General features: G+C 40.6%; 2 protein-coding genes across 2 annotated transcripts; one reads left to right on the top strand and one right to left on the bottom strand.

Annotated features, from left to right (window-relative positions):
* The first annotated feature begins 8,602 nt into the window (after positions 1-8,602).
* Positions 8,603-12,224, top strand: LOC120295279 (probable xyloglucan glycosyltransferase 5). The gene is given in 7 exon segments (XM_039316277.1): positions 8,603-8,905; positions 8,908-9,479; positions 9,947-10,069; positions 10,071-10,256; positions 10,355-10,645; positions 10,922-11,035; positions 11,124-12,224. Coding segments are annotated over 7 exon segments (2,082 nt in total). The 5' UTR covers positions 8,603-8,757; the 3' UTR covers positions 11,772-12,224.
* A 4,209-nt stretch (positions 12,225-16,433) lies between these two features.
* On the bottom strand, positions 16,434-20,856 carry LOC104437182 (probable cyclic nucleotide-gated ion channel 14). The gene is given in 9 exon segments (XM_010050076.3): positions 16,434-17,175; positions 17,177-17,631; positions 17,805-18,041; positions 18,257-18,368; positions 18,529-18,830; positions 18,926-19,138; positions 19,701-19,759; positions 19,762-20,273; positions 20,397-20,856. Coding segments are annotated over 9 exon segments (2,211 nt in total). The 5' UTR covers positions 20,429-20,856; the 3' UTR covers positions 16,434-16,886.
* Between the last annotated feature and the right edge of the window lie 4,727 nt (positions 20,857-25,583).

Here is a 25,583-nt window from a genome sequence, read left to right as displayed (position 1 = left end):
TCAAAGATGACGGCTGAAATGACTCACGGGAATCGAGGGGAAAGAACTCACGAGAGGGAGGACGCCAGTAAGAGGTGGTTGGACGGCGACGGCGGAGGCGGCTGTCCGGCGTATCGAATGGGGAAGAGTTTGATGAGGTGTCCTCCAAGAGCTCCCAACAAAAAAAAGAAAAAAATGAGGCTGGCCCATGAAGCTGCGTGTCATGGGCTCGGATTTATATATATAATCTTTTATTTTTTGCTGAGTTACCTCTTCGTCTATTTTTGTTGTTTTATGCTATTTTGATCCTTTTGTAAGAAAGGACGACTTGCCGAATTGATAGAATCAGGTGCCAACAATGTTGGCCGAGGAATTTGCATGATACAACCAAAACAAAACAACATTAGTGCTAGAGATGTTGGCGGTATAGTAACGGTCATCGACTGAGCTAGCTTCCGATGAGGAATAGTTGAAAGGTACGAAGAGAAGTGGACAGATGTTTTAGGGTTGTCTGAAAGAATATATAATACAAGAACATGATTTCCTTTTTCTCTCTTTAAAAAAAATAAAGAAACTCATTTTCTCATATTTTTAAAGGAATATTTTCCATCAACTCAAAATACTCCCTTTGACCGGTCTATTTTCCTGCGTCAAACATAAAAACCAGAAATGTTTTTTTCTAAAGTTGTATTAATTGAAACAAACGGAGCCCAAACCAGCGCAAATTTTTAATAGCTCCATCGACATTTTGTACTTTAAATTTTTATTTTTTCAAGTTTTGGATAGGCTTGTTTCTCCTTTGATACTGGCTTCGTAGTGTCGGTTGTGGGCCTGTGGCCCATAATGGCAAGAGCCTATTCGTCGCAAATTACCCTCACCGTTCAGGCCCATAAAAGAAAAAGCCCGCCCGAATTTCTCGAGGGCAGAGATGAACGAGGGCAGACCCATATAGAAGTTGGGCAAATGTGACCATAAAAAATATAGAAGTTATGCATTAAAAAAGATACTACAATAAGGTAATAGCTGAGAACAAGCGTTTTTGACTTCTACTGGAAGGAGTGCTCCACCTTTTCTTTCTTTTACCAATGCAACAAAAAATTATTACCTTAAAAGAAAAAAATCGTCTTGTTTAGTGGATTTTCAAAGGTTTATGCACTCGTGGTTATGATTTTGGTTTTTTTTTTGTCATAATAATTTTGGTTATTGTATTTATGGACTGATCGGAAAATTTATCCTCGAAAAAATCAACATACAAGCTCATATCCATCCTTTCTTTTTAACCACGTAATCTCTTAATAAACACCGGGGGTCAAAATACCCAACATGGGTGCTGACCAATTTCAAGACCATGTTGGACTATAATCTACTAACCGACACTTTTTTATATAATAAATAAAAAAACAAAAGGTGAAAGAGAACCTTTGGTTCTTTTGTAGCTAAATACTAAATTAAGCAGGCAAAAGAATAGGTTGGTCGTTTGCTTGTGCGTGAACATCAAGCAGGTAGTGTCATTGCGTGTGCATGGTTCTATTCTTCGATTCTAAAGCTGCTTGCTTACGTTGTACTGATTTTTTCTTTTCTTTTGTGCCGCGCAACCTACTAAGAGATATCGGGAGCCAAATGCCAAACGCGGGTGTTGACTTACTTCAAAATTATGTTAGAAAGCTAATGTCGGAAAGCTTGACGTGGGAAAACGTTATGCATACAACAGACATGATGAAAGTTGGAAAAAGGACGGCTATAGATTTGGTTTCTTCAGTTGGTCGAGCATTATGTTTCAATGGGGACAACTCTGCTTTTTGGGCTTGTTCAAGAAAAATGATTCCATTCAAATGCGAGGGCATTACTGGTTAGGGTTATGGAGGATGGTAATCCGGTAGAATTGTTATCCCATTCGCTTGTAAATACCACGTATTCCATTGTTAAATTTGACATTATCTTATTAAAATGTTCCGTTTTCCTCTTCCGGCATTCTTTCTATTCTCTTTTGTTGATTGTCCATCTCGGCAAAGATAATTGTCCATAAAGTCCTAAACCTATTACATAATAGTCAATTCGATCATAAATGTTTTAATTGTGCCAATTAAATTATAAACCTTTTACTTATCAATTTAGTGTTAAACCTTCAATTATGACAATTTAGTCATAAACCTTTCGGAATATTTTCCAATTTAGTCCTATATCTATTATTTGAATATTTGGTCGAAAAGACTATATTGACAAATTATCAAAAACTTTTGGACTAAATCGATAATCATTAAAAAGCTTTAGAAGTAAAATGGCACAATTGAAAGGTTTAAGACTAAATTGATGAATCATAGAAGATTTAGGACTAAGTCGCACAATTGAAAGGTTTAAAACTGAATTAACACAAAAAGATTTAAAACTAAATTGGACAATTTTCCCTATCTTGGCATCCCCTTTCTTATTCTTCCTTTTCACTTCTTCTTCTTCCTTTCCTCTTCTTCTTTCTTCTTTCTTTCCTTCTATTCTTGTTCTGCTTCTAGATCTGTTGCAACATTAGAAAGAGATCGGTTGATAGTAATTTTCCGAAGGAGTCCCAATAAAGAAAACAAACAAAAATCCTGAAGTTGTCAAACCAAATACATGATGCAACTTGTTCTTTCAGTTGGTCAAAACATTTATGGGTCAAGATTGATTCAAGGATACGATTAGTGGAGTCAAAACAAGGACATAAACTACCAAGGTCTTATGTTCGATGACCGATTGCTACAAAGCCGGACTAACTTTTCTAACATAGATTGATATTAACATGAATTAGATTAGTTGGGACCAAAACTTAAAGTTAATGAGTTGTCCCGCGAATTTAATGATATGCAAGAATGAACTTCTCAGGTCAAAGATTGTTTTAAACTGATATCCGACACGAGACTTACTGTTCTTGATATGCTATGCTAGGGTTAGCTGTCCTACCAAAGTGGTCATATGCACTCTTCGTACCTTTTTGCACCAAACAATGTAAGATTGTGCCAGATTTGAAGAGTCTTGGTGTCTTTAAAAAGACACGAGATAAGGGTAGAGCCCACGAGCATGGAGCTACAACCCATTCAACTGCTTCTGAGTCTCCAAGTCTGTCTTGATGAGAGAGGTTGAGAGTGTCGGTGACCAGAGCTTTTTGCATGCTTCCTGACTGCTTTTTGCACTCAGCCAAAAGCTCCGACCTTCCAGGAGCTTCAATGGCCATGAACAACCCTAGAGTTGAAGATTTTATTATCAAAATGGGAGATTTACTTACATTTTCATTCAAAGGGCTGGCACTCTGAGCACTTGTCAAAAACCCGCCAACTTTGTGGAGGGAAATAAAAAAGAATTTTTGAAGAAAATTTTCATCTGCATAATATCGGTTATGTTATTTATGTAATTGAGTGCGAAAAAATTTAATTATCATTTAGGTGAGTAGCCAGGTGCTTGGTGCACTTAGGCACTAGGTTTTGTGATCAATCATCAAGAAGCATGGCATAAAGTCAAGGATGAGCGAGTTATGTTATGCCCAAGTTGAGATTTAATTTTACCACTGTAGAAGTCTATTTTGAAGGAACAACTTGTTTATGCTAAAGTTTCCTATCATTTCACAAAAATTGAACTTTGATGAAAAGTATTTTCAAAGTATCTAGTTTTAAATGGAAGATGATTCTATTTCCCGGTATGGTTGAACTTCGCAAATAGTCCATAATACTCATCTTTTGAAAAATTAGAATTAAAAAACGAAAATGGTTTGCCTCTTATAATTGTGAAATTTTGGACAATGGATAAAAGAAACTCTCGTACTTATTATTTTCATTTGTCATTCACTATAATTAAAAGATTAGTAAACTAATGTTATCACTAAGATTCAAACAAATATATAAATTGTTTAATTTTGAATATTTCAAATTCAACTGAGATTCAAGCAAACATATATATGCACAACAGTGGGTCAAGTCGAGCTCAATCGAGTTGACCCTTTCAAACTAAGCAATTCGGGTTAGGATTTGGTTGACCCAAAACTTTACTTTTTGTGTGGTGTGTTATTGGGTTTAGGTTCAATTTTGCCAAGTCTACTTGTATGTGGTGTGCGGACAATTAATATATTTTAATTAACTTATAACTCATAGGTTTAAGATTTTTTTAATAAAAATGGGTTCAACTAAATACGTTTATAGGCTTGGAAACACTTTTCATATTAAAGTATCAAGTTTCAGTTTGCGTGTCCAAACAGTAAAAGTTGTCTTTCCTTCTTTTCAGCTATCTGTTTGTTATCAATTTTGATCCTGAAATTAATTATGATCCTGATTTTAGGACAACTTTCAGATTTTACCATCCAAATGCAAATAAATAGCATCGATGTTTATAATTAGTGCAAGAACTGATGAACTAGTAGCGGTGTTTCCTAAATGGTCAACTCTTAAATATGGTTTTTGGGGGATTTAATCCATGTGGACTGGACCAAATTGTTACAACTCCAGGCTTAGGTCATTTTCCATTGTTCATTCCACTCGACACCAAATGTTAATCTGTATCACACACGGTCAGCAAATTTTGTCTGTATATAGATGGAAATACGAAATGTTCCTGGAAATGGAGATGAGAATTTGTTTCAAGGACCAAATCCATAGCAAAATTAAAGTACGAGGAACGAAATTGAACATGAGCAACAATATAGGGACCATCTCCGTAATTTCTTTTCAATTTAATTTTAATCGCTTATCAATGTCACATGTTCATCTTCGGTACTTAGTTAACTTTTTCCACTAAATATGACAAATGGAATTTGTCCGAAATTATGAATGGAGATTTGCTCGGAGACCAAATTCGTTACAAGACAAAAACCATAATTAAATAAGAAAGATAGTACAGAGACCATTTTTTAATTTGTCCATTTTCTATCGGTAAGTTGGCTTCTTCTTCTTCTTTTTCAAGTTTTCCCAAAAGTCCAACGTGGCGCGTGTGACGAATGAAAGCAAACTCTGTCATTAAGAAAAAGTGAGAAGGGTATTTTTTTTCCCTCCTTTTACCAAATGTTTGAATTCTATTAATGGGAAAACATTGCCTCAACCAGATTGCTGTGGTATGATTAATGGTATGGCCTAGATTTGGCACCTTCAGCATTTAAATCAGACAGTCTTCTGCCTAGAGTTATTTTGAGGGCCCTATTTTCTATGGGGTGCCATGGGAGTCATATCATGGAGGAGCTATGTGATACTTCTTGAACTTTACTTGCATTGATGATGGGACACGATTCCTGCATTTCACCTGCATTCCAAGAGCAATGTCTGGTTCAGTTCGGATCAGTTTTATCCAATTACACAACAACGTTGTTTACTCGAACCAGTCACGTGCAAGGATTGTGATCAATGTTCAGTCCAAACAAGGATTTTGGACCAACATCAATCATCACTTTAGGTCACATCTCAATTTTCAACGATGACATTGGAAAAACGACCAAACTTTAGAGTTGTGGATGTGTTGTTTGATTAAAATACTTTCTTATTCTCTTTAGTGCCCCCAATGGTAAAAAAAAAAAAAAAAAAAAATTAGCTTCAAACTCCATATTGATAGATTCATGAAAATAAAAACTAACAAATACCGCGCCATTATCCTATCTTATAGGAAAATTACCAAAAAAAAGTTCTATACATGTTATACGAATACCAACTAAGTCCTACACTTTTCAATTTGACCTATAAATCTATTGACAATATAGTTCTTTTTATCAATTTTGGCCGACAATCGATAACACTAATGCTGGCCATTCTCGCATGTATGACTAGCACAGACATATAGATAATTTTTGCAATTTAAAAACATTATAAATATTTTCCTCTTTTGTTTTTTTCTTTTTCTATTTTCTTATATCCCTTTGTCGATCCACAGCCTTAATGGTGACTGCCCTCCCCCAAAACCGGCAAGAGCATAGCAGCCGTCAACCGCCACAATGAGAGACTCAAGCGAGGGCCATGATGCCCTTTTAGCCACAACAAGGGCCAACGAGGGTGTCCCAACCTCACGTATGGGCAACAACCTCTGTTGGCTATCGCCATTGCCGTGGAATGATGAAGGAAGATAAGAAAAAAAGAAGTTAAAAATACAATAATTGTCTATATTGGTATCCACCGTGTCACGTAAAATTATTAGTGTCCATGTTAACGATTTCCGATAAAAATTGACCTGAAATATCTTTGTATCGACAAATTGATGAAAAGTTTAGGATTATACTGACCATGCTCAATTCTAAAAAAAAAAATGGTCAAATTAAAAAATTTATGAATAAATTAACATTTATATAATAAGTTTAATTTTTGGTAATTGTGCCCCATCCTAATAGGTGTGATACACTTGGATAATAGCTAGTTTGATAGTCTTGTTATAAGTTAACATCAAAAAAGAAAAAAGGGAACCATCAAGTTTAGAATCCAATGTAATCACAATCCTGATTGTACTTCCACGAGGCGACTGGAGCACAAAATGCCCTCCAAAAGTGAACCCTAATCATGACCAATTGCTGTATGAAATCCAAAGTTGCCTTCCACCTAAGCATTTTATCATAATGATCACCCCTTTATTATATATTAGAAAAGACGGTTTTATACTCCTAATTGCCAAAAGAGAAGATGCCGTCAAGACATTTAACTGCTAAGCCCATCTAGCCAAAATAAAAATAAAAATATAAGAAGAAACCCTAATCTCCAGATGCATGCATTAATCGCCCTCACATTTTTCTTATCCTCTCTCTTTTTTTTTTTTTTTTTATTTGGCTAGATAACATTTTGCTTTTCCTCAATCATCCACTTCCAGGGACCTTTGTTCTAATTAAAATTTTTTATTTTCTACTACTTTTCTATAATAAATTGTCAACTGGACTTCAAAGGATGCACCCATTTCCTATTAATTATGCCCACTTTTTCTTCTTTTTTCCTTTTGGACAGGGCACCACTGACATGACCCGATACATAAGTTTCTTATGAAATTCTTTTATGCAATCTTTCCTGTTACCTTTATCATAAAATATGTGAAGGGACCCTTTTCCTCCTTTTTCATCTCACTGCCTGTTATGACAGTCAAAGACATCAACGTCCTTACCTGAACTTGTTGTCCTAATCCTAGAGGGGGCAATAATGACACGCCATGAGGGTCCCCGGATCACTGTCCTCTACTAAGACTGTACTCTCCATACTGGGCAGGAGTGTATAAAGGAGATTTTCCCAGCAACCTTTTTACGTCATGGTAATTTACAAATTTTTACTTCAAACATTGTAAAGTCGGTCTAGCAGGTCATGGAAGGAAAGAAAAAATCACTAAAAATCTGACAAATTTATCAACTTTGACATATTTATTCCAAAAAAATTTTATGGCATCAAAAATCTTAAGTTTATATTATATGACACATTTACTCCAAACTTTATTTGTATGACACATTTATCCAATTTTTTTATGACACCAAAATTCTCAATTTTTTTCTTATGACACTAAATTTTTGTGATATATGCCAAGTTTGAAGTTTTTGGTATTACAAAAAAAATTAAGATTACTTAGATATAAGTTTATGGTTTATGACGTCACAAAAAAAAAAAAATTGGGTAAATTTATTATAGTGAACATAGTTTAGGATTTTTTGTGACTTTTACTCTTGAAAGAACTATAAACTTGAGTATTATATATCATTCGATTATGTGACAAGTTGTTTACAAAACATCATATGGTACTCGAATAGCTAAATAATTTGTCCGGAAGCTGCTCTAGACGGTTAGGATCCCCATTCTCTGTTGCTCCCATAAATTTATGGGCAAAATCTATTCTATATTTCATCAAAATAATGCGGGTTTAGCTCCTCGATTTGCTCCATGCTTGTCACACGCTTGATAAAGAAAACAAGTTGGTCAATCCCCCTACTCCTCCTCTCCTTGCACTGATTAAAAAAAAAAAATTATTTTGGTCAATTCCCCCTGAAGACGCCTTTATCTAGAACAATGTCGCGAGATCCGGAGTTGGTTGAATTTGCACTTGCCCTTAGGTGATCATTATTTGCGACAGTGATGCAAGCGAGAGCTGGAGCTTTACTTGAGTCAAACTGAAATGCTTGCGACTTTTGCTCAGGTGGTCCATGTTTTTAGTGTAAATTTTCATTTTTTAATCAGGTGGTTCTACTGATTTTAACCCTTGATTTCTCACATAGAATTTTACTCATTCCCTTAGCTGAGATTATGCACCAAATGGGTATTCGGCAGAGGCTAATTTTTCCTTTCTTTAGTCCACTGATCTTGCGAGGGAGGAGGGAAGCGGCGGAGAGAGAGAGACAGAGAGAGAGTGAGTGGCTTTTACCTTGAGTACTTGACGAGTGCCCACATGCTGGAGTGTGTGAGTGGGGAGTGTGAAGAAGGGTCTTTCACAGCTTCACCAGCATATACCTTCCCTCATAATGGAGCTTCTTCTCTCTTTAACCAGGTTGGTTGTGGCTTGTAAGAGGGGGTGAGAGCCTTTTTTGGGAAGCATTAAAAGAACCTCTCCAGCACTCTCCTCCTCTTGGCTTTCTTTTTCTGCCACATTCATCGCCAACAGTGAAAGGGAAGAGGCCCTTGAAATGCTTTCCTTCCAGTGTTCTTCCTTCACTGGGTCCACTTCTCTGATCAGTTGTAGCAATGAGGGAATTCCTTTCATCATTCTGAGATCTGGGTTCACACACTAAAGAGTGGATTTCCAGTCTCACTGTGCTCTTGGGGTCTTTATTCCTCGGTCGTCTGTTTCTGGGTTTCAAGATTTTCCAAGGGCCTCGCGGGAGAAATGGCTCCAAGATTGGATTTTTCAGATTGGTGGGCGAAGGAGAACAGGAAGGGAACCCCTGTGGTGGTGAAAATGGAGAACCCGAGTTACTCTGTGGTTGAAATTGATGGCCCAGATGCTGCATTCAGGCCGGTTGAGAAGAGCAGAGGCAAAATGCAAAGCAGGTGACTTGGGTCTTGCTTCTGAAGGCCAACCGTGCAGTGGGTTGTGTGGCTTGGTTAGCCACTGTGCTCTGGGCATTGCTTGGCACCATCAAGAAGAGGCTGATCTTCAGGCAAGGAGTGGCCATGGAGAGTGATAAAATGGGGAAAGGAAGGTTGTTGTTCAGGGTCATAAGAGCGTTCTTGGTCACTTCTCTGGTAATCCTGGGTTTTGAGGTGGTCACTTATTTCAAAGGCTGGCACTATTTCGAGCGCCCAAACTTGCACATACCACGGACCACTGATGTCCATGGCTTGCTCCACACGATTTATGTCGCTTGGCTGACTTTTAGAGCTGATTACATTGCCCCACCAATTCAAGCACTCTCCAAGTTTTGCGTGGCTCTGTTCTTGATCCAATCCGTGGATCGGATGATACTCTGCCTCGGTTGTTTGTGGATAAAGTACAAGAAAGTCAAGCCGAGGATCGAGAGGGATCCATTCAAATCAGATGATGCCGAGGGAATTGGATGCGAGTACCCCATGGTTCTTGTTCAGATCCCAATGTGCAATGAGAGAGAGGTAGCACACTGATTATTTCTCCTCAATTTCGTTTTTTTTTTTTTTTTTTTTTTTGTCTTGCTTCTCAATTTGGTCAGTACATGTGCACATAATCTCAAGCTGTTTAATTCTCAATTATAAAATTCCCATTCTCTTTTTCAAGCCAATTCAAATGATCGAGGGTAAATTTTGCTAGAAACGTTTGTGATATTAAGAATTGGAAAAGAGATATATAGCCTTCAGTTAATCATGGTTGACATCTACAATTCATACTTCCAAGGTGAGTTATGTCGTCATGTGCGTTTATATTTTTGACTGCTTCAGAGAGCTCAGCTTATTCATGCTAATTTGAGCTGGACCATGAAAGCGAAGTCATTCTTAAAAGGACAAGTTACAGGGACGGCTATTGACAATAGAAAGCTATAATAAGTCAAACTTCTGTGTTGAGTTCTTATGGTGATAGTGATTTATTCTTCTAATTCATACAGGTATATGAGCAATCTATCTCTGCAGTCTGCCAAATTGACTGGCCGAAGGACCGTCTACTTATCCAAGTTCTTGATGATTCTGATAACGAGAGTATACAGTGCTTAATTAACGCAGAAGTGGCCAAAATGGAGTCAGCGGGGCATCAACATAATTTATCGACATCGTTTGGTTCGAACTGGTTACAAAGCTGGAAATCTCAAATCTGCTATGAGCTGTGACTATGTGAAGGGTTACGAGTTCGTCGCGATCTTTGATGCAGATTTCCAGCCGACTCCCGATTTCCTAAAACAGACTGTTCCACATTTTAAGGTTGATGGCACATACCATTTTTTGTTTCTTTTTCTTTTTCTCGCTGTTAAATTTGCATGAAAATTGACGCCAGATTCCTTTTATGCATTTACTCGCAGGATAATCCTGAACTGGGATTGGTCCAGGCTAGGTGGGCTTTCGTGAACAAAGACGAGAACCTGTTGACTAGGCTTCAAAACATTAACCTGTGTTTCCACTTCGAGGTAGAACAGCAGGTTAATGGAGTGTTCCTGAATTTCTTCGGTTTCAATGGAACTGCTGGTGTCTGGAGGATCAAAGCTCTTGAAGAATCTGGAGGCTGGCTCGAAAGGACAACCGTAGAGGACATGGACATTGCAGTCCGTGCGCACCTTAATGGTTGGAAATTTATCTTCCTAGATGATGTCAAGGTATTAACAGAATTCCTCTTTCACCTCTCTATCGGGCTCAATTAATTCCTCTTCGTATATTAATTGCTGGTGACGACGTATCCATGATTGGGCAGAATATCACCCTTTAGCATGATATATCTAGTGATGCTTTCTTTCACGTTCTTGCCTTTCAAGTTACAACTTCCAATAGCTCTCTTGGCCCCCTTATGTAAACAATGAATGTTTAAGTCTCATGAGTTTCTCTTTCTGAACTTATAAAAAATTGGGACTATGCTTCATTTCTTGAAATTTCAGGTACTCTGCGAGCTTCCTGAGTCATATGAAGCCTATAAGAAGCAGCAACATAGATGGCATTCTGGTCCAATGCAACTTTTTCGTTTGTGTCTACCTGCAATTGTAACTTCCAAGGTTTGTCTCATTCTTGATTTCCACGTGTTTTATACTTCCTCAATAAAATGATGATACTCACAAAGCTTTTGAACTTTTCTCGACTCAGATCTCTGCTTGGAAGAAGGCGAATCTCATACTCTTATTCTTTCTACTTAGGAAACTCATTCTTCCCTTCTACTCCTTCACCTTGTTCTGCATTATCCTTCCGCTAACCATGTTTGTCCCTGAGGCTGAGCTCCCCATGTGGGTCATATGTTATGTGCCCGTTTTCATGTCATTCTTAAACATCTTCCCTGCTCCAAAGTCCTTCCCCTTCATCGTGCCTTACCTCCTGTTTGAAAACACCATGTCTGTTACCAAATTTAATGCAATGATATCTGGACTATTCCAGCTCGGCAGCTCTTATGAATGGGTTGTCACGAAAAAGGCTGGCAGGTCATCAGAATCTGACCTTCTTGCTGCTGCCGAGAGAGAGACAAAGAGCACAAACCAACAACAACTAACTAGAGGATCCTCTGAGAGTGAGCTTCAAGAATTGACCAAGTTAAAGGAACAGCAAAATGAAGTGACTATTACACCGGTTAAGAAGACCAACAAAATTTACAGGAAAGAACTCGTTTTGGCATTCCTCCTGCTGACGGCTGCCGTGAGGAGTCTCTTGGCTGCTCAAGGAGTCCACTTCTACTTCCTGCTCTTCCAGGGTGTTACTTTCCTCCTTGTGGGCCTTGATCTGATTGGCGAGCAGATGAGCTAAAGTTACTCAAGTCCTGCTATTACAACGAATCGGGGAAGTCATCAGCCTAGAAAATTAAAGAAGCTGATACCAGCATCCACAGCCCAAACTGAGAAAATTCTCACTACCATGCTCAGTTGCAAAAATGGTAATTGTTCAGACTACATAAGCTGAACCCTTCAGTCTCCAGTGTGAAGCCTCCATAGGTTTTTATTTATTTATTTTTCCTTAATTGACTACTGTGTACAATAAATTGTTTCAAGTTACTCTGATTCATGTTGTTCGTTATAGGTTGGGGGAAACAAATTAATGTCATATTCTACTCTTTTTCTTCTTCTTTTTTCCTTTTTTTGGTTTTTCTAGACCTATTGGAAAAAGAGTTCTTTTCCAGGGTTGTGATTTGGCATCTCATCTTGGAAGCCATATTGTACAAGGAGAAAAATAACACAAAGTTGGGAGTTCACTTGCTTGATATTTTCTTTGTTCCGAGATACTTTTCTTCAACTTCTTCTTATTTTCCTGTTCCTGCATAAAAAGTGTAGACAAATCTAAGTTTTCTCATTTGCATATTGACAAAATATGTAGCGAGTGTACCGATTGGACAAAAACCTTTCTGGGTCTCCCTGTCCTTTTCCATTGTCTCCTCTCTTGTTCCTTTTCCCCTTTGGTTGCTTCTGCAATTTGGTAGTGCTAAAGGTAAATACCGCATGCGCACGTGCGCGGGGCTCGCGATACGTTGGAGAGCCTAATTGGAAGTGTCGGCAGAGCAGAGTTGAGCAAAGAAAGCAAATCATAAAAAAGCTTTTTGTGTTTGAGGTGGCTTTGAGGTTTTGTTGAATTCAGCCATGGCTTTATGGAGTGTCTTCCTCCATGGATGGGGCTTGCCTGATTTGAGGGCCTGGGAAATCCTGGTGTGGGCACACAAGTTTTGGACTGGTGAGGTTCATGGATGGTGCTGCTGGAGCCCCTTTGGTGATGGTTGGATGCTTGGATGGTGGGATGGGGACAAATCTTCTCCCTCCTCCTCTCTCCTCAGGGAAAAACATATCTGCGTGATGGGCTCCATCACATCAATATATTGTCAGGAGAGAAAGGAATCTCTGATTTGACAATCTACCTGTAGTATCCCCTTGGCATCTCACGCTCGTAATCTCAGGATATGCCCTCAGCTGGCTGTCCCTGCTTGGTCTCTCCAGTTATTTTTTAATGTCTGCATCGTGAACTCTTTGGCAAATGAGGCTGCTAGGGTGAAAGAGAAAGGAAGGTACATGGACCATCATCACGATTTTGCATAAAAGGTGAAATGACCTTTTAGTCTTTGTAACTAAAGTTCAATTCATTTCATTAAAAATAAATGACTTGAAATATATTTTCCGAAAAATATTATTTATATCGTTGAAAATAATTAACCATTGAAAAATATTTTCATCGTTGACAACAAAATATATCTAAATATTTCTATAAGTAATGAAAATGTTTTTCGTTTATTTATTTTTATAAACGGTATAAGCATTCATTTTGAGAAATATGTTTTTTAAATTATTCATTTCTCAAAAAACAAATGGAGCCTAAATGTGGTAACATGATAAACATTTAGTTACGAGTATGAAAAGTGGACCAATTGATGTTAGGGGTGAGCATGTCAGACCGCCCAAATTGGGAACCACCGAACCAATTGGTATGGTCTAGTTCCCAGAGGGATCGGTCTAGTTCTCGAATCCATCAAAATGGAATCAATGATTGTCGATTTGGTTCCGGTTAGGGTGGGAACCCGACCGAGACCGGACCAACTCTTTTTTTTTGAAAAATATATTTTTAATTTCTTAAAAATAACAATAAACTCTAAAAATAGTGACAACTCTAGTGTATTTTTTTAATATAATTTTTTTAATTTTTTTTGCTAAGTAATCGATTCCATGGAATCGATCTAGTTCCTAATTCTTAGGTGGAATTGGACCAAACCAAGAATTGATCACCCCTAGTCCATGTTACTATCACTAAGCACAATCATATTTGGAAACTTCACATTTGAGATGACCAAATATCGGACCGTGAGAAAAAGTTCATCGATAATTGACCAAAATAATTTCAGGTTGCATTTTTGAAATACTGAAAATGGAGGACTATAGGTACTTTATTTGCAAGTAGATATATATTTCTTTTTATTTTCTAGTAAATGTTTTGTACGACTACAACTGCCCTTTTGATATGCAACACCTAACTCAAGTGCTTCTTCAGACAAAGGTGAGAAATGCATGTGATCATTTTGATCCTTAGTAACGTAGGCATCGCCCAAGTCATGTGACTTGCTTGATTCGAAGACAAGAAAGAATTGAGGTGCCCCACATAATTCATCAACCAAAATGATATGGAAAGTGGAAAGTGCTTGTTTTAATAACCAGGTAGATCGTCTTTTCTTACTTATCAATAACGAAAAATTCACCATGGCCCGGTACCCGAGACTTAAAGAAGAGTCGTACTGTGCGAAAGCTAAGGGCGAATGAGCTTCAGCATCGTACGGACTCGATGACACAGGAAACCGAACCTCACAAACCGCCAAGTGAATTTTATGATTTTCAAATGGATCCTTATCAGAGCTTGAGAATTAACCATCTGCCCTTTCACTTTTACTTCGTTTCCATGATGTCAATCCATCTTATAAGGGGTTGGAGATGGGCCAAGAACCTCATGTCCTTGTAAAACTTGAAAAGTAGCCAAGAAACTCTTCCCCTCGTGATCCTCATGAAACTTGAAAAGTAGCAAGCCAGGACTTAACAGTGCATACCAAACTCCCTCCCTTTACAGCCTACCAACAGGAAAAACAATAGAGAGGCTCTTTTCGTGTCCGAAGTACGGAAAAAGATTTCCTCGATCATAAGTCTGTCGGTAGATTACGAAGATGGATATTACACACTTTAAGTAAAGTTCGCTCATAAATGACGTCCGTAATTTGTAAGCCACCAGTGAAAGGCACGACCAGAGGAATTTAGGAAAATATCACCCCCTTTTATCTTATGAAAAATGGAGTGATGCCGGGATATATTAAGACTTGTCTATGAAAATTATGGCGATTGTAGCGGCAATAGGAGTTTTAGGCGAGTGAGTCATACTCAAGGCACAATAAAATCCAACCTGTCAAATTAGTAAATTTATTTTCATAAAAGTATTTAAAGGAAAGAAAAAAAAAAAAAGAAAGGAAATCTCAACTAAAACTGCGGTCCCTGATTAAATGGCCGCCTGAGCGGTACGAGCCAACAACAAGATCAAGGACAGGCCCCGCGATCTCACTCGATACTACCAGACCATGTTAGTTGGAATTGCAAAAAATACATAAAAGGAAAATTATGGAAAATTTCAAACTAATATTTTTGGGGGCGTTTGTTTCGTTTCTTTTTTTTGTTTTTAAACAACTTTTCTTTTTTTGTTCCGGTAACAAAAAAGGAACAAACGCGTTTAGGTGCGTTTTTGTTCCAAAATTATTTTTGTTCGAGAAACACATCTGAAACGAGAAAACAAAAAAAAAAAAAATGTTTCTTGTTTACGTAACACATTTTAGAAACACTTCTCTTTTTTTTTTTCTTTCTTTTTCTTTGGCCGGCCATGGCTGGCGACCGACCGTCGAGGGTCGGCGGCCGAGGGCCGCGACCTCGCCGAAGCATTGCCGGCCCGCCGAGGCCGAGCGTCTCGAGCGCGGTACATCCGCAGGGTGCGGGGCTCGGCCGTGGGGTCTCGAGTGGCGGACGTCGAGGAGCGGAGTGGCGAGGACGGCCGGTCGAGTCGTGGGCCGGCGCGAGGTTGACAATCGAGTGGATCTCAAAGTCGTGGGTCACGGCGCGGTGAGATCGATGCGGCGGTGGCAAACGGAGGCTCGAGACACGCAGATGCGTCGATCGGGTGTGAGGCGGGAGGGCGGTCTTTGGGGCTCCGGCATCGCTAGGTCGTCGGCGGAGGCTTTGGGTGCGGAGTGCGGTGTCGCGAGGGGAGAACACGGAGCGGCGGGCGACGGGATGCGGGACGCGAGAGGTCGGCGACGCCGTCGGGCGCGGGTTCGGCGTCGCGGCGTGCAGGGGGCGTGGTGGCTACTCCGATGAATGGCCGGTACGGTGGCGGCAAGGAGGCGTCGAGCGTGGTCGCCGATGCAGTGGAGGGAGACGACGGTGTGGCTGGGTCACCGTCGGCCCGACGCGGCGAGGCCGACCTCGCACTGGCCGGGCGAGCTCGAGCTCGCCCGGATCCGGCAAGGGCGAGCTCGCCCGGCCAAGGCGAGGCCAGGAGCCTCGCCGGGGCGAGGCCACCGCCAAAGGAAGAAAAAAAGGAAAAAGAAAAAGAAAAAGAAAACGAAAAAAAGGAAAAAAAGAAATAAAATAAAAATATTAAAAAATTAAAAGAAATAAAAAAATTTATATAAATTTACCAAACGTGTTTTATTATTTTTATATTTCGGGAACAGTTACCAAACTCGTTTTTTTATTCAAAAATTGTTTTTGGAGCAAACACTTTTTCTATTTACGTTAAAACAATTTTTTAAACGTTAAAGGCGTTACCAAAGGTAGGACCGGCTCAAATACAAATGAACCGGCCCGTACGCAGATTATCTGGTTTAATAAAGCTTTGCTTTGGGCCTAGCCCGTTGAGAAAGCCCGTTGAATTTTTTTTTTTTTTTTGGGAAAAAAAAAGTATAGCTAATCTGCAACTCCAGCTTTACATGATCCAGACAAGCTGATCTACATGACAGCATCTCAAAATTACATTAAAATGTCAAATGTGTGATTGAATAGGACTCTTATAGCATCAATAAGCAGGAACGGACGAGCTGTGTAATGAACGCGACAATATATGCCTTCGCGCCAGCCAAATTTCAGCGCTCGCTTTCGTGGCGCCTCATCGACCGTGACAAAGTTCAATCCCAATCAGGTCCTGCTGCAGAGTTAAAGGGGCTTGTAGTGGAATGTGTCTGCTAACTGATGCATCAGCTCACGCTTTTGAGGAGGCTATGGACAGAGAATCATGGGACATGAGCAACCGTTTCAGGACTTAGTTGATGGATTCTAACAAGTTTCAATGGTGTCTCCTAGTTGGTGCATCACTAACATGTGAATGATGGTACCGAGTTCCGTTTATACAGGTGGGTGTTCGTCACTCGTCGTCGGGCTCTGCCGAGAAGTCCGGCTCCTCGGGCTTCTGCAGCTTTGGCAACACGACATCTTTCGCCTTCTGAGCTCCTCTCCTTGTGTTGGCTGCGAATCTAGAAGCCAATATTGTGACGCCCAGATGTTGCATCACTTGAGAGGAAGCCGAGGATGCAATACCCTGGTCCCCCTCTTCTTCCCCATGCTCTTCCGTTTCATCTTCCGGCGTCCTGTGCTCCTCGGAAGCCCACCAGGACTCCCTCATGCTGAGACTCTTGGCCAGCATTCTCTTCTTGTCTGCGCCACGCTGCCTGAATGAAGCATGCCCCCCACGTCCTCCAGTGGTGAGAGTAGAAGCGGAACGTGTGCTGCAGCTTCTTGCTGTGGAGGCGCCTGAACTGGTTCGCGACGAACTTGAGATCCTCCGCCCGCAGGGCGAACGCCTCCACTTCGTCCAGAGCTCTCACCGTTCTCGTGGAAGAAGGCAGGTTGAGAGTCGACTTGGGGAGCAACGCCCACGTGAGTAGCTCCTCCCCGCAAAAGTCGCCGGGCCTCAGGGTGATCGAATTGAAGAACCCCGTCCGCCCTCCGTTGGTAGTCGAGCTATCTAGCCTGCCCCTGATGATGAAGAGCATCTCAGTGACCGGGTCGCCTTCGCGGACTATGTATGTGCCTTGAGTGCACAGTGAGGACTTGAGGCGCTCGCAGATGGCATCAAGCAGCTGATCGTCCATTTGCGAGAAAAAGGGGACCTGAAACAGCGAAATACTGATTAGGTTACTGCCTGTAATACAGCAGGATTTATCGAACAGTCATTTGGAACCGTGTGACTTCTAGTTTTGTGACTCTAATCTTGTAGAAGTTGGCAACATTGGAAAAACTGTCATGTTCACGGCGAAGTTGACTAGAACTAATGAGAACTTACTCGCCGCACGAGGTCCAAGCATAGGTGGCGCTGGATATCTCTACGGAGATCAGCAGGCAAAGTGTGCAGAATCGATTCCTCATCGACGCCACGAGTCGCTAGCCACTTGTACTGCACGAAGCGCCGGACACGGTCCCGTAGATCTTGGGGGAGTTGACGGTGTCTCATCCACTCCTCTGTGTCCCGCCGCTTGAGCCGCCACTCCTCAAGTCTCACAGTGAGAGATTGCAGATACGTCTACAATAATTTAAAAAAAGGTGAAGTTCCTCAGTTAAACTTCGATAGAAAGTATGTAATCTGGCTTTGTAATTTATAGAATTCCAGGAAAGAAAGTGGCACAGACAGCACAATAAGTTCTTCCGTTGTTCTTTTGCATTTTGCATCTTCTTTGATTACTGTATAGACGATAAAGTGAATAGAACAAATTCAGGTTATCAAGCCATCCTGACTACCTGCATGTTTCCAATCAAATGGGCAAACAGGACAAGGCCGAGGATCGCGATGAGTATGGCAAACGAGGTCTCCCCAATGAACATGCTTGTACTCAAATTTTGGCCATATGAACTGCATAATTACACCGGAGAAGAAGTTAGAATTAGCATCTTCGTTCATCCAATCGTCAGATAAATGCATCAAAGCTTAATTCTAGAGACAGTGCGGCGAGATTTAATATTCTAGACTATAGATACCTGAAATGCAAAAGGGTTTGCCAACGATATTATACCTTAATTGTTGCAATCCCCACCAGAGACAGTACAGATACTTCTCGAGAAAATCCGAGGACACGACGTTCTCTGTCAAAGCTTTCTCGAATATGCCATATTGGAACACGATATTCCCATTCGGGTCGCAATTGCTAAAGACACTCGTACTGTTGCCCCATGTGACACGCTGGCCATCGTCAAGCATATCACAGTCCAGGTAACGAAGATGGCACTTCACGGGGCTAAATTCCTGGTCGCATGTGGATTTCAAGCACGTAGCGTGTCGCTCCATCGACAACAGATACCATGACGCGCCCAGGACCTACAGGAAGGGTCAGAATCATTTTAGCACGAACTTAAAAGACCCTTCGATAACATGGAAGTTATGGAACGTGATATGTACAAGTGGCTACATACATGACTGGCTAACATGTACAACACGAGATTGTATGCCGCTCCAGCCCAAGCAGTTTTTGTGACTACGCCAGTGGCTTTGATCAACTGAGAACTCAATGGGAAGATCAGATATAATCTCGGGATGTACTGGAGCAGAACAATCAGTACGAGAGTGTTGGTGGTGTGATCCGAGTGCGAACTTCTTATCGCAGGTATGATGAACCAGATCACAATCTGACCCAAAATGGAAAAATAATATCAAGTTAGCTTGGTCATGAATTCATAGTAAAACAACAGAGTTCTTACCTAAAAGACATAAGAGAAGTGAAGAACTACATGCAACTCAAAGCATGATCTGGGACACAAAGTCATGTTCTATCTAATGACTGATCACTGAATTTAATTGGAAAATCTCTTTACTGATGAAAAAGCAGCCTAGCCTCTCTATGTCCTTTCTTTCTTATCTTTATCTCAGCCAAAAAACTTCTATTATATCCATTCGATTACAACCGAAATGATCCATAGCATAATTTCTAATGTTAAATGAGCCGACTTATCATGATGATCTTAGTTCCTTCTTTCGTTATATCTCAGAAGAAAATCAATATCAAAGTCAGCAAACAGATATTGCCATAGCTTGCAGTTGCACAGAAAATTAGCATCTTGTCTGAACTAAATCAGATTAGTACTGAAGCGATTAGCCAAAATATCGGCGATGCACAAAGGTCTAGTGTTTTGCCTGGAACTATACAACAACGGTTTCGACTTAGAGTGAAAAACCAGTCCATAATAGTACCTGCGGAAGAGGCAATGCCGCAAGCAAATCGACCCAGAACTCCAATCTCAAATACCTCCTGAAATCTTCTTCGGATCCATAACGAGCTCGCCCCTTCCAAACACTCTCGAGCTCGGGGAAACATAAGCCGTCCGGAACTTGACGACCACATGGAGAATGTAAAAGGCATCGGCCAGCGTCCGGAAACACGTCACCACAATCCCCAGGCTCACATCGGTGGTCAGGCACGACGAGCCATCACGGCTCACGACCGACGGCAAGTAAAAGAACAAGGGGTCAACGAACAGCGCCACCAGGCAGGAGAAGAGGAAAATCCTGTTCCACTGCAAGAAGATTTCGCCCCCCGGATCGAGAATCCGGCTCTTCCGCGGCTCCTGGCCTTCAGGGAAAACCTTAAACGTCCCAAATCTTGGAGCTTTGTAATTGGCCTTAATCCTACTGGCAGGATCGCCATCGGGTCTCAGCAGGGTTGGCGCCGCCGGTATCTTATACAAAGGCAATGGCTTTTCAAAGTGCGTGGGATCGTTCTTTTCCCATGAAACGCCAAGATTTTGCTTTTCATCATTATAAAATCTGTAAGCAAGAGAACCAACTACAACATCATGACAAATTCGGGAAAAAATAATTTCCCACCACATCAGAAACAAACCAGTCTCTGCTACAAATCAACACTGGAAATGCTGTCGTATCGGGTACCTTACAAACTTCTCTGTCTTCTTCGAGTCCATGCCGTCTTCCTGGTCACTACCATGCTCCGGAAACTCACTGCATTCGCAGGAAAGCCGCGAACTTGCGAGAGGAAACAGAGAGAAGCAGCAGACCCAACTTCTGCCCGGACGAGATTTTGTCAAGCCGATGGACTTTTTCTTCCTAGAGGGGAGTCTTGAACTGGGACTTGCTTCGGAGTGATTAAAAAATGTGGGCAGGAAGAGAGGACCCAGAAGAATAATAACCGCAACTATTCAGAAGTTAATGGTGATGGAGACGCAGGCGTGCGGAAAGAACGAGAGAGGAAAGAGAGAGGAAAGAGAGAGGGAAAGAAACCGGCAGATACGAGGAAACGGTTGGGCCTGTCCTAAAGTTTTGACTTGCAAATTTTAACAATTACATGCGTGCAAAAGAACCGCCGCGGTTGCTTCGGCGACGGGCGCTCTCGTCGGATCACCACGCCTGCAAGTCCCCCTCGAGGCAGGCCTCGTGTCGGACTGGGCTCCAAGTTATCGATCCGTGTGCACGGGATCTCGAGATCATAGAAAATCCGGACGATGAGGATTGGCCGGAGACACCGAAAATGTCAGCGAACGATTCACGAAAGTGCAGATACAGGGAAACGGAAACTGCAGTGAAATGAGGGAAAACAATAGAAAAAAGAACAGCTCAGACCATGCGATATTTTATATGATTCCTCCTCGTTTGAGAGTAAACATGGATCGGGAGAGGACGTGATCGCCACGAATCTGCATTGAATAAATCGATGTGATGAGCTTGGAGATTAGAAAAGCATTGACTCAAAGATAGACTTTCGGAATCAGCAGCAGATTTCACGGGCGTTGCTTTGTTTTTTCAAAGTGGTCTTAGTGTCTAGACAAATACCATCCAATCATGTTACTCTTAAGGGTGATCTGTTCTCAATCCAGAAATCGATACCATGACTTTGGAACTAAGAATTAGATCGAAAATTGGAATTACCAATTCTACCTAGAAGCTGGTTCAATTTTTGTTTTGTCCCAAAAAAAAAAACCAACTTTTTAATAAAATATTAGCATTGCTATTCACCATGAAAATATGTTGGTTAAGTGATTATAATGTTGTTTCTTACCATTGAAGATCATGGTTTGATTCTCCCATTTGTGCAAAAGTGTTTCTTTTTATAATATGCATACACATTTACCACAAATAAATGTTTTTACCACGAAAATCAAGTTTTTAGCATAATCCAACACACATTTAATGCATAGTTAGTCTTGAACCAATCGGTTCTCCCTAGAGTTGGACTAAAGTAGCTTAGGTATTGTCCTTTGGCATACGAGCATGCATTTTCCCAAGAGGTCACCCATCTTAGTAACTCTCTAACTGAGCTCACTTAACTTTGCTATTATGTCGAAAGGTGCATTTTCCCAAGAGGTCACCCATCTTAGTAACTCTCTAATTGAGCTCACTTAACTTTGCTATTATGTCGAAAGGCACCTATGTGAATTAATTCCAATTTTCACACACACGCACCCCATCGACCATTGTGTTTAGTGCATAGTTCATTTCATTCATTCCTCCTCGGCCATCCTATAAACCTACCAAGGGTTGCTCTTTGTCCAGGCCCTCTGGCTCCAGCAACCACTACCTACCCTCTCACACACATCACAATTGCTCTCCCCATGTTTAGTGCATCGTTCAATTTATTCATTCCTCCTCAGCCATTCTGTAAACTCGCTAAGAGTTGCTTCTTGTCCAGGCCCTCTAGCTCTAGCAATCACTACCTGCCCTCGCACACACATCACAAATTGCTCTCCTCATGTTTAGTGCATAGTTCATTTCATTCATTCATCCTTGGCCATCCTATAAACTTGCCAAGAGCCACTCCTTGTCCATGCCCTACGGCTTCGACAACACACACATTAGAATTGCTCTCCCTGTGTTTAGTGCATAATTCAATTCATTCATTTCTCCTTAGCCATCATATAAATCTGCCAAGAGTCACTCATTGTCCAAGCCCTCTAGCTCCAACAACACACATTATAATTGCTCTCCATGTGTTTAGTGCATAGTTCAGCTCACTAATTCCTCCTCGACCATCCTATAAACCTATCAAGAGTCACTCCTTGTCCAGGTCCTCTGGCTCCAGCAACCACTACCCGCCCTCGCACACACATTACAATTGTTCTTCCTGTGTTTAGTGCATAGTTCAATTCATTCATTCCTCCTTGGCCATCCTATAAACCTACCAAGAGCCGCTCCTTGTCAAGGCCCTCTGGCTCCAGCAACCACTATCCACCATCGTCGGACCAAGCCATTACAAAGCGGGACCTGATGCTGACCCCTAACTACTCTTACTTTTTTTACTCATAAAGAAAATTTGACATAAACAATCTTATACACCATTGATAAAAAAATTGGATACTTATAATCCTCAAGCTAGGGATTGATAAGGTCATTTGTATACAATTTTTCTTTACACGGATCATCTATGGTTCTGTTTTTTTTTTGGTTCATTTAGCGAAGTTAAATTTGAGTCGATGCAATAACGAGACTACGAGATTATGACTGCACATTTATCATGTGTAGCACCATCCTTGCCTATAGCCACGTTGGTGCGCTCCAGCCACACAATCTTGGCCTCGCACTAATGCTATGTTGGGAAGGCCAAAAATCAAAATTGTTTCTCCCCATTTTCTACTGGCAAAATGTTAAAAATCTCTCCTATGTTCCGCACCCACTTTCGCTCCCCTCTTTTTGTTCTTTTCCCCAATAGAGCAGAGGATGGCGTAGAAAATAAAATCATTCTACCCCTTTTTCCATCACTGATATTTTAAAAAAAAAAAAAAAAAAGCACCCGAGTCGAGAAGAATGTAATACTCTAAATCTCACATTGGAACTAGAAAAATTTTGCACAATTCATAAGTCAGATCCACCCATCCCAAATAGTCATGTCTTGAATGATCGATCTTACATGTTCTTTTTGAAGGTTTGATCCATGTGGAATCAGAGTTAGATCCATTCTAAGAATAAATCAGGCACTACAATGGCATAGGAGGAGGAATGAATTGCATCACGCATCATATATGGCATGCTCAATTCCCACATCGTATGGTAGAAAACTTGTGAAGTCAATTTGAAAGTTTCAATCATCACCCTAATTGATTATGTTGAATACTTTTTTAAAAGGTTTGATCCGTATAGATCGAGTCAGGTCATAACAGAAAATACACTCGTGTCATAGAGTATGGAATCCCATATAATCTCATGCGCAAGTATACTTGATATGAGATCCAAAACTTCTTCATCTACTAATACTACAAATTTACTTCTATTGGCATTCCACTTATTGCTTGTATTTGATCTATTTCTTAATAAAATATATGTCTCTAGAAGAATTACTTAAAGGTTAACTTTAGAGGCAATTTTTTAAAAATTTATGAATTTATTTACTTTTTCTCTTTGCGAGTTATACAAGGCATAGGACATAGGCCCCATATCATTGTGTGGTGATGAGGAAAATTGGCCCGCGTGTGACACGAGGTGAAAAGAGGCCCAAAAGCATTGACGCGATGCCTCTAACTTTTAGAAAAAGTATAGAGGTGATCAACCATTTGAAGGTTTCTCATTACTTTTAGAAAAAAAACAAAAATGTTTTTTTATTTTTTCCTGGAAAAGAAAAAAAAAAAATGGTGATGAAATCCAATGAATATTCGAGTCGTGAATGAAACATTCTCCGTGTGATGCAATTTGTGAAATGCACTAATGTTAACTTTTCATCGCACGAAACATGCTAAAAATTGAGCCAACTTGTCTAATCAAGCTTTCATCATATTCTATTTAAAGTCAGAAAATCACACATGGGGACTCTGCATTGAATGTGCGAGATCACAGCGAATACAGCATGGCACGAGTGTTGTCTCGTGGATCCTCGCACCGGTAGGCTCGGGTCGACATCAAGCCACTTGGCCGAAAAAACAATGGAAATCTCATGCCATGTCTGAGGGATTAGAACATGGTGGTTCCTTGCTTCAATCCGTCGTGCCGGCCATCAATCCGGTGGAAATTGTGTTGCCCTCCATGATCATCTTGACCGAAAGAGCAATTTCATTGCGCGACGGAACTCCTCCAACATCTCCATTATGGGGGCACGAATTGGTGTCCCCAGCCGCCCCTTGATTACAAGTTTCTTTTCAACTCAATTTCAGTGGAAACTATTGGCTGTACCACAATTTATTAGAGATAAATACACTAAACCTTATCAAATGATAATTGAATTATAAAATTTGCCAAATATGCAATAAGATCTTAAAACTTATCGAATTTGTGCAATCGAGTCATCTCTTTAGCTCCATCCAACGAGACTGGCAAAATAAAATACTAATTTGGTTTTTTTAATTTAGCTTATTTTTATTTTAATTTAAATAATGTTTGTATTAAAAATCAGGATCAAAACAACGTTCGGCCATAGCAAAATTGAGCACCTCGAAATTCCTAACTGACCAGTCTACTAAATCTATGGTTCAACGCATCTATCGCATCTATCATTGTCTTTGTTCAGTAAGAATCCACGTTTAGGGTCGAGCGTCGAAACTTATAAGCGGGCCCAGTTGTCTATCGCATCAAATGAAACCAAATCGAGCTCATATACACCGGGGGAAACAGTATCGGCTCAGCTCCGTAGAAAGTGCCAGAACCGGAGCCATAAACTCCATTTCAGTTGGGTTCTTTTCATGGATAAGAAGTCGGTTTTTGAGAAGTAGATCGTGCCGACTCAAATGGCAACAATGGCAAGTGAGGATGGTCTTGCGAGGATTGAACACTTCTTAAGAGGAAAAAATGATCTTTTTTCGCTAAGGGATCATGAATTGTTGACGTCAAATCAACTCGATTTGGAAATTGCTTCATCTGGAATGTCAAAACGTCATTGTCCCCGAAGGAAGAGCACCGACGGTTTTTCATCCCATCGCTTCGGACACAAACCAAACGAATGCTTGGAGACGGCTCTCACATCAAGCACCACCCCCCACAATCGAGGGCTATGCAGCTTCAGATTTCAGGTTTCCATATAGCCGCCCTAGAGGCAAAACGCAACATCTTGTCATATGCAATTCCCTCCTAAATAGATCATTGTCGAAATGGATGAATCGCGAGATCTAGATTCAGCCAAAAGCAAACCATCTCAGGCAGAGT

The sequence above is a fragment of the Eucalyptus grandis genome, chromosome 7 (assembly GCF_016545825.1).
Source record: "Eucalyptus grandis isolate ANBG69807.140 chromosome 7, ASM1654582v1, whole genome shotgun sequence".
Lineage (NCBI taxonomy): Eukaryota > Viridiplantae > Streptophyta > Magnoliopsida > Myrtales > Myrtaceae > Eucalyptus > Eucalyptus grandis.
Note: the sequence above shows the minus strand (reverse complement) of the source record. Positions and strands in the feature narration are given on the sequence as shown.